This window comes from Myotis myotis, unplaced genomic scaffold, assembly GCF_014108235.1.
Source record: "Myotis myotis isolate mMyoMyo1 unplaced genomic scaffold, mMyoMyo1.p scaffold_m19_p_20, whole genome shotgun sequence".
NCBI lineage: Eukaryota > Metazoa > Chordata > Mammalia > Chiroptera > Vespertilionidae > Myotis > Myotis myotis.
In genome coordinates this window covers 7,568,123-7,585,716 of record NW_023416325.1, presented here as the reverse complement: position 1 = coordinate 7,585,716, position 17,594 = coordinate 7,568,123, and the positions used below count along the sequence as shown (strand labels likewise).

The window sequence follows — 17,594 nt, the reverse complement described above, 5'->3', positions numbered from 1 at the left end:
GGGCAAACCACAAATTCTGTGCCATGTTTCTTTCATACACGGGATCTACATATATAAAAGACTAAGCGACCGGTCGACCTTGCTGACCGTCCAGTAGCTATGACGTGCAATGACCACCAGGGGGAAGATGTTCAATGCACAGGCATGGAAACATGGAACAGACTGATGAATCTCAGAGGGAAGGGGGAAAAGGGGAGGGCAGGAAGAGATTAACTAAAGATCTTATATGCATACTAGAGGCCCGAAGCATGGTCCCTCGGCCTGGCCTGCGGGGATTGGGCCAAAACTGGCTCTCTGACATCTCCTGAGGGGTCCTGGATTGCAAGAGGGCACAGGCTAGGCCCAGGGACTCCATCGGTGCACGAATTGGTGTACCAGGCCTCTAGTATATAATAAAACCTCCCATACAAGGTTGCTGTGTGGGTTAAATAAGTTAATGTATGTGAAGTGGTTCAAGTGTCACCTTCAGCTGATGTTACCTCTTAGCAGTACAGGCATTTTTAGAGTATCATGGGGATCTGTTGATGTTGGCAGAATGACCCTAACAGACACTGTCAACACTCATTCTCTGCTGCCTCCTTGCTAACATATAACGGTAGTTCTTAGGCATCTAACCTTCCTGGAGGGTGACCTCCTCTTGGAGGGTCGGGGGGAGTAAATACTAGTGCTAGTCAATCCTGATAATGCCATTCTCAATGTCAGCGGATTGGTTTACGGGTGGGAAGTTCTGGCCAGTGAGATTCTTGAAGAGCTTCTGAGAAATAGTTTCCTCTTTAAAAGAAAAAAATGAAGGTGATGCCTCGATTCTTTCAGATATTGTTTTGGTAAGAATGTGATGCCCTAAACTGTAACCACCATGAAGGACAGACTTGCATGTTTACAATGGCAGAGCAGAAAGATGGAAAGAATCTGGCCATTTCTGAGGTCAGAGCTGCTGAACCATTAACCCCCGGGGCTCACCTACTCAGGTACTAATTTTATGGAGGAAAATACATTTTCCTCGTCGTTTCAGTCCACAGCATTCTAACTCCTATCGCCAGGGGCCATGTTTACACATATTTTTACTCCACCCAGGACCTAACAACTGTCGTTGGGTGCGATGAGGTAGTTGGAAAATGAATAGGCTGGGTAGGGAAAAAAAGGATAAAAAAATGTTCTGGCTTAGTGCAGGCCCAGTTCTTCACTGGCTTTTATCACTCTCAGCTGGGAGTATATTCTCCTGAAACCTGTGGCTCTCTCCCAAATGCCAATCAATCTCCCTCGTTGTCTGAACTTGTTACCGAAGTAACAAGTTGGCAGGCTGTTTCAAGGCCAGATGGGTTTTGATGATTTCTTTGGCGATATCCATGATTTCCCCTTTGGGCAGAAGGAGGGTATGAGGACAGCTTTATCTTTTTGGGGCAGAGGAAGTATAGGTGGGGTCTCTTATATAACATGAAATATATGGAAGTTTTCTTTGGGTTGGAAGTGCCAAAAGATTCCTTAGAATTTACAGCCACAGGGTTTTTCTGGTGTGTCAGCTTCTGTACTGGCTTTGTAGCACTTCTGAGCCAGGACTAGTAACAGAGATTCGAAGCAATGTAGATTCAAAACGAAATACATATCAGGGTCAAGTATGGGGAGACGGTAACAGAAACGAGGCTCCCAGCTGTCACGAAGAGTACCTTGGTCCTAGAGGAAAGAGGTGAAGGACCAGCTCCAGGAAGTCAGCCGGACTCCCTGCAGTGCCATGCCCTCCTAGTGCTCACCAAAGACAGACCCGCCAGTGAGGGTCTCAGGTAACTCTGAAGCCCCTGAAATCACTGTAATGATCAACTGTTAAGGCTAGAAGGCTCCCGGAGACACTATCTCACTTATCTCCTTGCCTGTAGGCAGTAACATACCTGAAGCCTTTCAATTACAGTAGCACAAGTTTTATGTTTAAAAGCCTGGAGGGCGGGTGGAAGGAGTAAAAGGATTTCACAACTTTCCCATAAACCATTGTGTGCACATCACCTACTTCAGAGTTGAATAGAATCTTGACTCTTGTTCTAGATCTAGACCTACCCATTCTCATCAGTCTAACCCAGGGGTGGGCAAACTTTTGGACTCGAGGGCCACAATGGGTTCTTAAACTGGACAGGAGGGCCGGAACAAAAGCATGGATGGAGTGTTTGTGTGAACTGATATAAATTCAAAGTAAACATCATTACATAAAAGGGTACGGTCTTTTTTTTTTTAGTTTTATTCATTTCAAATGGGCCGGATCCGGACCGTAGTTTGCCCACGGCTGGTCTAACCCCAAGACCTGCCCCCAAATGGGAGGATCCATAATTCAGGGAAAGCAGGCCTCTAGCAGGCCGGTACTGAAGAATGAAGGGTGAGCAAAGGTCTCAGTGACACCTTTCAAACGTTTTTGTCAGCTACTCACCTGCATTTAATGTCACCACTTTCCTTGTGACCCCTCTGCTCCCTTCTCTACCAACACTTTTTCCTAATTGTTCCATTTTTATTTTTAATGATTTGAGAGAGGAGAGACAGAATGAGAGAAAGATCGATTTGTTTCACTTATTTACACATTCACTGGTTGATTCATGTGTGTGCTCTGACAGGCTTGAAAACGCAACCCTGGTGTACCGGGATGATGCTCTAAACAACTGAGCTACCTCCATGGCCTAATTGTTGCATGTTTCTAAAGACACTGCAGCCTGACACAGCCCCTTTGCCTTCATCATTGGTGTTCTTAAAACCTAACTAGGTCCTTAGGAACAGGAAGTTAACATCTTTCTATGGGCAATCAATTCCCTGTAGGTTTGCTAACATTACTGGTTCTGATGAAAAGTTCCCTGTGAGACTTGTGAGGAGAACCTGCCCTTTCCTGGGGTTCCTACTCTCTGGGCATTCTCAGCTCTGGAACAAGGGTTTCCCTTTCCTTTGGAAGCACTGAGCTGAATATGCAAATTGCCATGTGATTTTGTGGAAGGAAGACAGACAGGTCACAAAGGCCCAAACTCAACTGCTCCTGGGGAGGAGACTAGGAGGAAATAAAATCAGCAAAATCTGTGACCCAACTTTCTTTCAGGAAAGGGTGTGGAAGGTGGGCTGGCAGTCTGCTCTGAAGTCTTCATAGGAGAAGTATACCCCGCCCAGGGAAGCAGCCTTCAATGATACCCTCCATAGGGCTGATGTGCCGGAAAACAGTCAATCAGCAAGTAGTCCCTTGAGAAATGCTTGCCCTCCCTCCTCTAGAATTGTTGGGAAACTAGGGGTCTGGCTTTCCAGAATGGTCCTGACTGAACTTCCAGTTTCCTGGTGGGAACAGAGAGCTCAAAAGATTATATTCGCCTCCAAAGAAATCTATTTTTTTTCTTGGTTTATATAGATTTGTATGTTGGTGGATTTGGTACATGTCTGCACAGGGACAGGCTACAGGCAAACAATCTTATAGAGGAAGGCAAAAAGGGCTCACAGATTCCTTATTCAAAGGAAACAGAATCTACCCACCAGCAATGCCCCAAACACCACAAAAAACATATGACACTTGGACATGCATACAATTGGTACATATATCCCTCCATCACTTGCTGCAGATGGAGTAGAACTAAGGGAACGCTGTGCTAGTGAGCCCCGTGTCTTCTGAGCCACAGCCCAGAGGGCAAGGCCTCCTACTGGTCCCTGGTGGCAGAGTGACCCTCCTTCCCAACCTTCGAAGAATGGGTAATGACCGATGGCTACGGGGAGACACCCATCCTCTTGGGGTTGTCGGGGGTATCTGAGGCAGAGGTGCTTATGGTAGACTCCTCAACGGAGGCACTGAGATCCAAGAATTCCAGGATGATGTCCCAGAGGCAGTAAATCAAATGCCTGAAACAAATGGACAAAACAACTTAGAGGAAGGGCTGGCTCTGCCAGGGGACACCAGGTCTTATTTATGACACTGACTTGCCCTCCCCTCGCCCCCATTACTGATATCCTGAGTGGACTCGAAGCTTCAGTAGCTGGGCCCATCCTCTGCCATGGAACCAATTTGTTGAACTAAAAAAGGCTGTGGCCTCAGTAAAGATAGAAACAGAATTTGAGACTCGATTTTAGGAAATTCCATACTTATTTACATAGCTGTTAGCATGGCAGCACTGTTGCTGTGAGGGAGGGACAGCAACTTTCTAAGAATTTCAGAGCCACCGACTACTGCTGTTTCTCATAACTCATTCACTACAGAGTCACTGGTCACCTTACCGGCAATGAGGCAAAGGCCAGGGCCCTGAGGAATGGGACTTGGGAAATGCTCTCTCCTTCGGGACAGGGTTTGAGAGAGGAGTGGAAGTACTCGATACTTTTCAGAAGCATTCTATCCCAAGGCACCAGCCAGGAAATACCTACCTACCTCTTTTGAATTATTCTAGAGTATTCACCCAGTTTTTCTGGTTGCTTTACCAAAGTCCAGCCTCATTATCTGATCTACCTCATAGTAAACAAAAACTATTCCTGATCCTAATAGTAATCATAGCTTTGCAGTGAGGCCAAGAACCCGTGGCTGACAATCATTATACGGCCTGCAATGCCCAGACCAGGGGACGCGCTTAGTGTTCACGGGTGGCACAAAGAACCATCAAACACACTGAAAGGCTGGAGGGTGACCAGGCGTTTTTAGTAGCTCATGGGGGGCCTTCCGAATGCAAACGCAGAGGCTGGTCCAGCACTAGCTCACTACACAGGACAACCTGCTCAGGAGCCGGCAGCGTGGGCTCTACTTAGTGTGTGTGGACCTGGACATTAGTCTGCAGTCAGGCCGAGGGCAAGGAGAGACTGCGACCCGCTCTTCTCAGCGTGGGCACCTCTGAGACCAGAGATGGCTTCGGTTACGCTGAAGCTGGGGCACACTTTTCAGCCTACCTGTTGATGAGGGGTTGCTGCAGTGACTCCAAGACTAGACTCCAGCTCAGCTGGCATTTTTCTACCCCAAGGATCTGCACTACAGTATCTAAAGAAGAAAACACAGATACGGCTTTAGTGTTGCAGTCACATCTTCTCATTGTATCTTGTACCTCTAGCCACTTGGGGGGGGAGAGAAGAGCAAGGTCACATAAACCTACTATCTTTATTCAAATGGTGATTTCTGGCATACCACTGAACTACAGAGCCAAACTAAAAATCCTCAGGAAACAGAAAAGCTAAGGAAAAAAATATTTATGTAAAATATGCTTTTATTGCCCAGCTGGCATGGTTCAGTGGTCGAGCATTGACCTATGAACTAGGATGTCACAGTTCGATTCCTGGTCAGGGCACATGCCCAGGTTGCGGGCTCAATCCCCAGTGTAGCATGTGCAGGAGGTAGTCCATCAGTGATTTTCTCTCATCACTGATGTTTCTATTTCTCTCTCCCTCCCTCTCTCTGAAATCAATGAAAGCATATTTTATTTTATTTTTAAATATATGTTTTTATTAACCTGCTCACAGTTATTACTCCGATAGCTGCGGGATTCGCACCGACTGTTTGTGGTGTGGTCACAGTGATCCTTTCCATCCCCGCAGCATCACTTGGGTGAGGAGTAAAAGAATCGCAGCCCTGATCATGTTCCCATTAGCCTGAGACTCGGTGGGTCAACAGGTTTTGAGTCTGGCCATATTTCAGGTCCTTTGAAAAATGGGGAAGGGTGTGGGATAACGGTAGCAAAGCTTGATTGGAAGGGAACAGTTATTAGGATAGTCAATCTCATTGTCCAATTACCTGGCAGGATTCCCATAAGGCTCTGTAAAGCCTGTTTCTCAGCTGCCACCTTCTGCTCCTGGGTCCTTACAGGCCGTGGGTACTTAGGCAAAACCCCACCCGGCCAGATGGACTCCCGGAGAAGTCGGAGGTACCGCACCCAGCACTGTGGACATGTTAGATTAGCTACCTGCACCTCTAGCCACCTGAGGAGGAAGAGAAGAGAAAGGTCAGATAAACCTGAAGGAAAGGGCGTAGTAGGTATCAATTATGTGACAATCAGAATAGGGCAAAGCAAAGTTAGCACCAACTCTCCCAAATGAAACCAAGCCAATGCAACAACTTGGCTCACGGAATTTGACGTAATAATAATGATGACATTATTTACTGAGTCTCTACTATGAGCCACATCTCAACAGGGTTTCACAGAACACAACCAAGGGCCCCTGTCTCTGGGCCAGGCTGCACCTCTCCAACTCAGTTCTAGTGCAGAGCATCGTAACTTCTCAGTAACGAGCACACACAGGCTTTATAGTTATAGCTTAGATGGGTTTACACAGATCCCTCGCCCTTGCGACCTTGTGCACACCCAGTTGGTCTTCAAGCCCCATGACCTGTCGTGGGACATCTGCCCTTTGCTCATAATATTCTCTCGCTGACAAGCCCCTCTCCTCTCCAGTGGCAAGTCCACTCCTCTGGCAAGACCTGTTTAAACGTCTCCCCTCCACGAAATCCTTGACCACTCCAGATAGAGTGCTTTCCCTCCCTTAGACCTCCACCAGCACAGGGTTGAAACTAATAATTTACTTTGGAATAGATATTATCTTCTCATGTGTTTACAGCTTTACTTTTCCAATGAAATTATAAGCACCACAGGAGTTCTATGTTTTATACATGTAAAATATTTCCAACTGTGCTCAAGAAATGTTGATTGATGGTGTAACTGTTCTTATAATGAAAGTTCCCCTCTTTGTCTAAATTTCAAAAATCAGTAACTCTGAGGGGCAGAAATACCAAGTCTGAAGTTCTTGCAAGGCCCTCTCACCTTGTTCTTTGTCCCTGCATTTTTTTCAGAGCAGTGTGGTCACTAGCTGAAGTTCAAGACCTCAGTATGTATGGTTGAGACTGGCGTGGCTATGATTGTAATGGATGGACCATCAACCACTGCTACTCATGCACGAAGGCTGTTTGATACAGCACCACATGGCAGCCCATGCCACCGCTCCTATACCCAAGTTACTGTCGCCTACCCAAGAGCAGAGGAGGCTGCCAAGGCAAACTTTATTTAACCTCCACTCTACCAGACAGTCTGCATTCCACTCAAGCTAGGCATTCCAGCCTCGGGGGCTGCAATCCCCCAAGTCCAGGGCTCACAAATAATTCTAAGAATAGGAAGTCTGAAAGGTAATGGCAGGGCAAGAATGGCACACGTCGATGGAGATCAAGAGCGGCACAAAGCTGCTCTTGCCCAAAATAGCCATCACGATCGTATTTGTTATTATTAGGGCTGCATCTCCTTTTTATAGGGCTTTCATTCAGCGAGCCTAAGACGCCCGATGAAAGGGATCCAGTAGCAAGAATTCCTGTTCCTGTTTATAGAAGAGAGCCACCAAAGGGGCGGATACAATGACCTGATCGGGTTCTCTGCAAGGAAGCAAGTGACCCAACTGTCACCCCAGGTTCTCTTCCTCACCTCAAGCCACAAGAGCGACTTCTGCACTAGGGTCTCCTTTAACTGATAGGAGGGAGAAGGGCTAGCACTATGAAACGAAAATGTGTAAGTCCTTCAGAGAGCCAGAATCCTAAACAAGAAACCTTCTGCTGGAATTAGTGCTAGCTCATTTCTCACTCACATACACATAATAGTAAGTCAGTCTGCCCTTATTTTTGTGCTCTGGGGCCAATAATGCCTGTGACTCAACTCTTCAAAAGTATCTCAGCACCCACTCAACCCTCCTGAGGCTTAGCATAATACCCACCGGCAACTCTGGGTGCCTTGGTCACCTCTGGGCATGTGACATGTCTCAATGTATGAGCCTGCTTACTCTGAATTCAATGTCAATTCATCTGATAGGAACAGGACTTCTCGCATCCTCTTTGTTCTTTCACGGTAAGTTAGTGACTCAAGCACACAAGTGCAAAACAAATTTTAGCGTGTGGGAAATATGAATGTATCCATTTATACAAATCTTCGAGACTCTAACTTACCAAACTCCACATGGGAATGTTCAGAAGAAGAATCAAATTATGAAAAAGTCAAAATAAGCCCTTGATAATGAGGTGAGTCAGTGAGTCAAGTCAAACTGTGGGATTTAACTAAGATAATATGCAGAACTAACAGAGGCGATGGAAACCTCCAAGTAGAATGTCAACTGCTCATGCAACGAAGGCACTGTGTCAAGTTCTATAAGCCCTGAGGCCAGAACCAATCAACAGAGGCCCTAGAAGAGTCAGGCCCAGGAATATAAGAAATACGTGTGCAAACTGGCAGAAATAACAGACTTCATGTCTAAGAGGAGGAGGAGTTTAGAAAATGGCTTCTATTTGCTAGCTGCTGCAGTTCTTTCTCCTTATTCTCTCTCATGCCCTGAAGGTGAAAGCTACACACCACAGGCACTTCTACCAGAGACTTAAACATTCATTCCTCAGGAGGCTCCTCCCGCCCGGGTTCTTCCTCGCCCCTCCCGGAAAACAGAGGCTTCTCCTGGACAGGAGCCTGGAATTAGTGCCTTTCATTTCCTAGCTGCAGGCAGCCCATGGAGGAGACCAGGGCAATAAATCTCTCTTGTTCACAGAACTTCTGAGATATGGTATCTTGTCACGAATGATGAATATCCCAATCTGGAAGGAAAAAATGATCAAACCCAAACCAAGGAAATCACCACCACCACCCCATCTGTCAGTACTGCCCTGCCCTTCAGACAATACAAAAACTGGGTGAGCTGCAGACCAGGCTCTAAGGCAGGCTTTGTTATTACACACATTGCCTTTCCTCAGCTGTCCATGGCCCAATCAGGACTTCTGGCTCATCTGCCGTGCCTATCACCAAGCACAGAACTGACTGATAAGCATGAAGAAGATAGGCGTTTCTTCAATCATCTCTTCTCTCCTCTCCGCTCCCATTTCCCTTTCTTTTATTCTACATCCTTCTCTAGAGTGAAGATCCATATGCCACCAGTACTGGGTCTAACCTTATTCATTCCCTTCGTCCTGCTTAGATTATTCTGAAGCTGAGCTAGAGCAGAAAAAGCAGAGAGATGAGGAGCTGGAGGACTGAAGGAGAGACTGATGTCTTAACTCCTTGTATTAATCATCACCCAAAGATGTTTTTATTGAGTTTAGAAAGAGGAAGGAAGGAAGAGAGAAACATTGATGTGAGAGAGAAACTTTGATCCGTTAGTTCCCTCCTGTATGCCCCTGACTAGGGAGCAAACACTTATTAACCTAGGTATGTGCCCTGACATGGAAGTGAATCCACAACATTTTGGTGCACAGGACGATGCTCCAATCAACTGAGCCACCCGGCCAAGGGCTTAACTCCTTTTCATTAGTTTTCTTCAGCTCTCTATTTTACAGGTTGTCTTTCTATACTTGACCTGGGACTGAGAAGGTTAAAAAGAAATCTGTGTCCCTATTTTTCTCTTGAAGAAAAAGGAATGAAATTTATGTGCTGAAATTTCTGGAATCTGTTGGTACCACTATTATGCTAACAGAAATCTAAAGTTTCAAGGTAGATATACACACACACACACACACGCCTCTGACAATGAATTACTTATAAAAAATAATTTACTAAATCAAATTGCAAGAGGCAACTATGGTAGAGAAAAGCTTCAGACAGAATTGGTTTTATTTCCAACTACTATTCCAGTTCTGATATTTGACATCAAGATACCTCCTTCCACCATCCTACATATTTTCCCAAACAAAAGAGGAAAAAAGCCAAACCAGGTCTGTTCTGTCAGGCCATCTGAATGGTTCAGGGCAAATGGAAGCCTTACCAGTGGGCCGAGAAATAGCCAATAAAATGAGAAAAAGCAACAACAGATTGACATTGAGACATTCAAGAGCTTCTTTGATGCCAGGTGTGGAAGGAGAAAGGATGTAGGAATTAGGGAGTGCTTGCCTCGTCCATTTTCAAAGGACCCTGGTCTAAAATAGCTACAGATAGAGGAATGAAGCAGTGGCTAAAAAATGAAACAGTTTAATACTAGGCTTAAGATGGCACTTCAAGGTTAGCCGAAGGTCATTTCCCATCAAAACAGCAGAATCAAATGTCATGAGTAGGGGAGAAAGCTTTAGGGACCATGTCTAATCTCATTAACCAAATTCCCTTCACTTCTTTTCTAAGAGTTGCTATGGCTGAGTGAGGCAGGGTCCTAAGTAAATATGGCTTCATGGGGACGGTGGCGGGGCAAGGGGAAGGTAGTGAAATCAAAACACAGAAAATATTCCTAAGAGCAATAACAATATTCTAACAAAAATGCCTGGTGCAATCTCAATAAAAGAAAATAGACTCATTCCTTGTACCCTTTTTATTCACTGGGTTGTAACTCTGTAGACAACACAAGAGTAACTATACTCCAACTTCATCTTAATGTACCAAATACTGTTTGTTTGTTTGAAGAAAATGAGAGAAAAGAGCAGGTCAAAGCTTCTCTCATTCTAAATAGATGTACAGATTAGAATTGTCAACTCATCGTACTACCTTTAAGCAGCTTTTCCAACCTTGACACTCCTAATTCTTTGTGTGAAGGGCTGTCCTGTGCGTTGTGAAAGGTTTAGCGGCATCCCCTCGATCCCAGTACTAGTTGGGTGACAATGCTCCCTCTGGGGGATAAACTACTCTCAGTTGAGAATCCTGCCTTAGCTTAGAACCCTTTGCATATAACGTATCAGGCCATTTTTAAAGTCACTTAAAACTGGTAGTTGTAGCAGGACATTTTCAAATTGTGGGATGAACAGCAGCAGAGGCCATGTAATCAACTTTGTGGTTTGTGATATTTAACTACATTTCAATAGAAATAGATTAGAACATGAATCAAAAAGTGCATCTCATATTTTGAGACCCTTTTGTTTCATATATGTATATAACCACTATATGGATATATCAGATGTGCATGTATGTGTGGGCGTGTGTTCATAGTGGGTCATGATTTAAAACATATTTCTCATTGTGGTCTAAAGTTTTAGAAAAGTTTGAAAAACACTGATATAGGTATAAGAAATTAGAAATTCCAAGAAAAAGGGCGGGGAGCACAAACCACCTTTTTGGCCTCCTGAAAACACTCCCCACCTCCACCACCCCTGAACCCTGTAGAATGTTTATAATGGCACAACCCATGAACACTGTGTTCTGTGTCCACAGTCCTAGCACAGCACTATGAGCATTTGCTCATGAAGTCAGTAGCACCAATCTACAGGGTAGAAACAAGGAGCTCTTGAGGGTGACGGTGTAGATCCATCGCATTTCCCATTAAGCAAGTTATTTTTGCCAAGATCACACCTGATAAAAGTAACACCTCTCTTCCCTCTGATTCCTTTCGCAGGCCTCTTGCCTTCCTGCCATAGCCCCTTCTTGTGTTTAGTCAGTTTCTCTCGGCGGCTCCCAGCTCTGGGCTTCTCGGCCCTGTAACTACCCAGACACAGGCTCCTCAGCTGTGTCTGAGGAAGTTCAGCACTGGGACCCTCTGACTATGTATCTAGGTCACCATCCCTTCCTGTTGGGAGAAGAATGAGGGCAAAAGGAACTTCAAGGGCAAGAAACTCCTATTTCTTTCTCCCAGTGACTTGTAAAATCAAATCTAACATGGCTCATGGAGTCTACATAATTTCTTCTTTGATTTTTGCTTTTATGTTTTAAATCACAGATCCACATCTTTAAACCATGTGCTTCAAGAGTAGACTAAATACTGCCTAAACACTACAATTTAAGAATCTGAGTTCCATACTTTTATATCTAGCCACAGAGTTTTTTGGTTTTGATTAGCAATGTACAAGTTATGGCTATAAAATATATACTAAGAATTGAATCATTATTAATCAAGACAGGAAGTTAAAGAAATCATCTGTTGAATCTTAAAGGTTATCCATTCCAATTTCATCCATTCCCATAAAAACACTGATAACCTATGAGTATTTCATGGCAATAGGCTACTGCAGAGCTGGAAGAAAATGTAGAGGTTACCCCCATCTAACCTCCTCACAAAGTAATATCATGGCATAGCCAAGGGTTCTAGCCTGTGAATCTAGAAAGTTGAGCTTCTATTTTAGCTTCACCACCAATTAGGAATGTGACTTTGGGGAAGTTGCTCAATTCCTGAAAAGTATAATTTCAGTTCATTAGAGATGCTTCTTAAATAATGGCAACCAAAGTCCGCCTCCTTGCAACTTCTAGTCATTGCTCCTACCTGTACCCCCGAAGTTAATAAGAGATACTAAAGTTACCATGTCAAATCTTTCCCACAGACACTCTGCATTTTTAAATATATCTACTAATGCTCCCTAACTTTTTTCTACCAATTATACATCCTTGACTCCACCAACTTCACAGTTGAGTACACAGAAGACACTCAATAAATGTCTGATGAATGAAGGAGATGAACCACGCATCATCCTGAGTGGATGCTGCTTTGCTATTCTCTTAAAATGGAGTGCCCACGACCAAACACGATCTCCAGATGTGCCCGACCAGCGAAGAATGCAGAGGGTTAGTGCCTTCCTTAATCCAGACACTACACGTCTATTAATATAGCTGAAGACTATGTTGGCTTTTTGGGCACATACATCAAAGCACCGACTCATACTGCGTTTGCAGTCAACTAGAACTCTAAGTCTACATATGCACTCTAACAAAACATCACATCCCCCTGTTAAGCCTACTAAAAACTACCTAAATTCTGATTTATGTAATCTATTTCTATTAAATTCCATCTTATTGGTTTTAGACTATCATTCTAGCCTTTCTAAATCTTTTTAAATCTTAATTTTTATTATCCAGAGTATTAATTATACCTCTAAGGTTGGAGTTACTTGCAATGCTCTATCACTAGAAATTGCCCTCCAGGTTGACATCAATTTATTAGATATTTTTGGAATAAAGATACTCAACTTGCTACAAATCTTTAAAAGCACTACAGACTAGGCCACGTATATCTATTTCGTTCATAGGGATATTACAAAAAGATGGTAAAAACTTGTTGAAATTCATACACAATGTAACAACCAATGCACTCTTTTTGTTTAATGTCTAATAATCCTGCTAAAGAAATAAAAACTATATTTACAAGCAGGACAGGCTCCCATTGAATGCGCACTGGTTTCAAGAGCTTGCCACTTTTTTCCCAAGTGTTCACAAAACATCTATTTAACAAAGTGCTTCAGAAATTCCCAGAGACAAATGTCAGGTTCAGTATCCACTTTTGAAAAGGCATGATACTTGTCCATCTCCAAACCAACGCATCTCCATATGGCAATTTTCAGTGTAACCTTTGGCCACTCGTGTTACACATCATTTAATTAAATTCCAAGTCAAACCTGACTTATTTGAGTAACACAAATATGCCATCTATTTTACCTTTAGTGCTCTATTCTTCAATGTTTCTTTTCTTTTCTTTTTTTTTTTAAAATATATTTTTTATTGATTTTTTACAGAGAGGAAGGGAGAGAGATAGAGAGTTAGAAACATCGATGAGAGAGAAACATCGATCAGCTGCCTCCTGCACATCTCCTACTGGGGATATGCCTGCAACCCAGGTACATGCCCTTGACCGGAATCGAACCTGGGACCTTTCAGTCCGCAGGCCGACGCTCCATCCGCTGAGCCAAACCGGTTTCGGCTCTTTTCTTTTTTAAAATATATTTTTTATTGATTTTTTACAGAGAGGAAGGGAGAGAGATAGAGAGTTAGAAACATCGATGAGAGAGAAACATTGATCAGCTGCCTCCTGCACATCTCCAACTGGAGATGTGCTTGCAACCCAGGTACATGCCCTTGACCGGAATCGAACCTGGGACCTTTCAGTCCACAGGCTGACGCTCTATCCACTGAGCCAAACCGGTTTTGGCATTCAATGTTTATTTTCAACTTCCCTTCATCCTTTAACTCCTATCTCAGATGTCCTCTCCTCTGTAAGCCTGCCCCAATTTGCTCGCATAACTGATGCCTGAGTCCTTTCTCTGAATCACATATAGAATTCTTTTTAAAGTCCTAACTTTATTCTACATGTCTTTATTTAGAAGATTGCATCTCCAAGAGGATATTGAACTTCCTAGGGTAAGAATTTGGAGTCTTTTTGTATTTTGATCCCTTAACATAGTGTCTGGCACAGGGTAAGTAATCAATAGATATTAGTTACTGAGGGAATTAATGCCGTATGCGGGACAAACACTGGTCTGAAAGCATGGCGCATGGCTCAAAATAAGCTTTGCAGAAGGTAATCGTCACAATACTTAAAGCAGCAGCACAGTGAGCTTAATTATTCATGCTTATGGAAGATAACAATAGATTAAAGAAATAGTGGGCTACCTAGAAATTCTTTGAATCTGGAGTTTTATAAGTACTTACGTAAACATTTGGCAGGTTGATTTTCCTAATCATTTTTTGTTTAGGCTAAGCTGAGTGCCAATACACCAGCTGCAGGGTGGATGCTGTAAGAAGTACACTGGGCACTAAGTCAGCTGAGCTAGAATTAAGAATTCGGCATGAATAACCCATGCAATGCCACCTGGTTATGCATCCCCCGAGAAGGGAAAAAAGGTGGAAGGCCAGGGAGTGGGTCAGCCATGCTTCATCTCTGACAGTCTATAAATCCTCGGGAAGACTGTCAGCAGCTATGTTTTTGTCAGTTTTCCGGGTAAGTACGCCCACAGGACAGAAGAGACTGAAAGTCAAACAAAAGCAAAGGGGTTATAAGGACCGTGAGTCACACTTGTATTTTGGGAAGTGCCCCTGATGAATGGAACTGCATCAAACTGACTCCAGCCCATTACTTACAACTATTAAGAAGAAAAGGAAAGGAGGTAGCAAGATGCTGGGGGAAAAATGGCCAAAGGAAAGGTCAGGCTACCTTTCCATCAACTACAGAATGGAGGGACACGCTTGGGGGTTCTATGTTCATGGGACAAATGAGACTGCAAAGGGAGATCTCTAGAAATTTGTTCTAGATTTGAGTCGTGTGATACCCTTAGGATTCCAATTTGAAAGTTTATTATGCAGATATAGAGTGTAGCTCTAAAGACCTTCAGATCAACTTTTCTCAGTACCATACCATGTCGCTATCAATGCACCATAATCCAGCTCTAAAAAATCAGGGCTGAGAGACTTTGAAGCTAGGCAAAATCACAGTCATACTTTTTGGATGACTGCCTACTAGTCATTTGATCCAAGTAAAAGCAGCAGCTGGACATCTCACTCACAATCAACAAATCCCTCAGGGTCTCTGGAACAGCCAACGTCTCTGCTCCAAGTCCAACCGATGTCTCTGTCAGGAGAGGCCAGCCAGTTGTCACCCCAAGGGTGAGCACACAACAGGTTCATACCTCTCTGGGGAAACTACCAACTCCACAGCCCGAAGAGCTACAAAGAATTCGCACCGGCAGTGTGTCGTACTAAGTGAAAATAACACTGAAAAGACACAAACAGTTTTGAGCCTGGTTTGACCACTTAAATGCTGAAGGGACTCTGCATTCTGGCTTGCTTCCTAATGAAACAGGCTAGTTCTTGCCTTATCTTCTTCACAAATGATCAAGCTCAAGTGCGAACAATGAAGGCAACGTTCCGAGTCTTGTGTGTTTGTGCCTGTGTCAGAAAAACATTCCTTTGGATCCACTTGACAAATCCTACCAGATCCAAGGAACTAAAACAATGGCAGGATCCCGAGCAAGCTTTGTATTTCATGCCTCATTTTTTCCTTTTGTGAAACATTCTCCTAGCAGATTCAGGCAGGTAAATATTAGCACAGTGAACCATTTTTTTTTTTTTTTTTAATGATGTTTAAGAAGATTGGAGAGGACCGACCCTGTGGAGTTATGGGTAATTAGAAGACTGGCAAACTCTCCCCCAGTGAGATGTATATCTAAGACTTCGGTACCCCAAAGGGCCTCGAGTACAGGACAAACTAGTGTGTAGAGAGTACGGACAACATTTTTCACCTTTGGATGTCCAGGTGGTTTTATTACTGTAGACTCTCTGGTTCACTCTGGTTCCTGAGGCAGAACTGTTCTCAGTGAATCAGCTCAAGCACTGAATCCTTGACGAATGGAATGCGCCCTAAGGGATGACTTCTGGGAGTGCACCCTGCTCAGAGAAGCAAGCGAATGTTGAAGACCATCACATCAGAGGGGAGAAGGGCGAAAGGTGAAAAATAACACTTCTAAAACTCAGTGGTACCAAGGAGAGGACAGATAAGTAACTTCTGAATCATGGAGCAAAACAGGAAGGATTTTGATTACTATCACTTCAAGGCAAGGACCCATAATTCCAAAACGCGGCTCCCTCCAAGGTGAATGGGTATTATTTAAGCTGCAGCGCCCCCTGGTGCCCAGAGGGAGAATTCTTGTCTTAACTCTCCCAAGCAGCAATAGCCTGATAGGCTTTCCAGAATACATTTAACAAGACAAAAGGATCTCTCTGTCTTGTGTGTAAGCGCACACACTTTCAGAAAGGGGCTGGCTGAAAATATTCAAAATCTATTTAAAGGTTCTTTTTATTTAAAAGTAGAAAATGCCTCATTCCCCTCTTTAAAAATGTTTCAGTGCCTGGCATATGCTTTATCCTAAACCAGTCTAAATGATACCTATTTTATAAGCTTTAAACACTTACTTTCTTCTATAAAGCCTACCTAGCATTTACCCCATGCTGCATGGGACAAGTATCGGGTCATCTGACCCCATATTGTTTAACATTTCTGCTTCTATGGGTTATCCCTTCAAAGAGGCTGAAAGGACCTTAAAGTAGAAACTGCCACCCTAGGTCTGAAGAGCTAGTACACAGCAAGTACTTAATAAGTACACATAGGCAGCAAATCTTACACTTTTCAAAAATTACTTGTAAAAAGGCCACCATAACAAGAGCTAAATAAAGTTAGTGTCCTGGAAGGCAAAGGCAGAGGGGTGGGAGTACCTGGGTTAAGAAGTAAGTAGTTCCCTGGTTGTGAAGAAACTCAGAGTTTCTGCTCTGAACATGACCGGGGAAGCATGTATGTAGGCGTGCATAGACAGATAATATGAAGAAAGAGATTTGAAGGGTGCAGAAAAGACATGGAGGGCCAGGAAATAACCTGATGGGAACATCTGAACACACAGTTTGAAATAACTCTGTACCTGGGGCTCTTGCAGAAGTCTGCAGTTTTCTGCAGAAGTTGTGCATAGAAAGAGATCAGGAATAAGTTTGCACAAGGCACCAGAGCTGAACTGAAAGTTTATGTAGCAAAGGAAAAAATGAGTGTTTCCTCAGAAACTATTCATCTTGACTTGGATAAACTCTGAGTGCAAAAGGATGTAGGCTAGATGCCCAAGGGAGACTATATATAGTCTCTGATCCAGGAGTGCTTTAAGAACAGAATCAGAATATGCAGACAGAAACGGACTCATATGCTACCATCATATGTAAGTGGGCAGTCAGATAGAAAGCAAGAGAGATTACACGGGAATAAGGCACAGGGACTTTCAAGTGAGGCTGGTTTTAGTGGCCACTGCTTTGTCAGAAAGCTTCCTCAGGGGGAGGCAGTATGGAGTAGTAGAAAGTGCATGGGTTTTAAGGCCAGGATGCCTGAAGTGGGATGATTCTGAGATGCTTATTTAACCTAGATATCCTTTTCCTTACCTGTAAAATGTGGAAACATATGTCCCTTTCCTAGACATGCGCTGCACATTAGTACCTAAAGAACACAGCAGCTTAACCTGGTAC

At 43.7% G+C, this 17,594-nt stretch overlaps 1 protein-coding gene across 5 annotated transcripts in view; it reads right to left on the bottom strand.

Annotated features, from left to right (window-relative positions):
- Positions 1-3,319: 3,319 nt before the first annotated feature.
- The window catches only part of SNX19 (sorting nexin 19), a 32,861-nt gene continuing 18,586 nt past the window's right edge, over positions 3,320-17,594 (bottom strand). For 3 of the 5 annotated variants that reach the window (XM_036353477.1, XM_036353478.1, XM_036353481.1), the window contains 3 exons: positions 5,708-5,892; positions 4,873-4,960; positions 3,320-3,843 (listed from right to left, as the gene is read on the bottom strand). In XM_036353477.1, coding sequence (XP_036209370.1) covers positions 3,711-3,843; positions 4,873-4,960; positions 5,708-5,892 — 406 coding nt within the window. In that variant the 3' untranslated portion in view covers positions 3,320-3,710. Of the gene's footprint in view, positions 3,844-4,872; positions 4,961-5,707; positions 5,893-14,360; positions 14,569-17,594 lie in introns of those variants that run through there. The other 2 variants (XM_036353482.1, XM_036353480.1) reach the window with 2 other exon arrangements.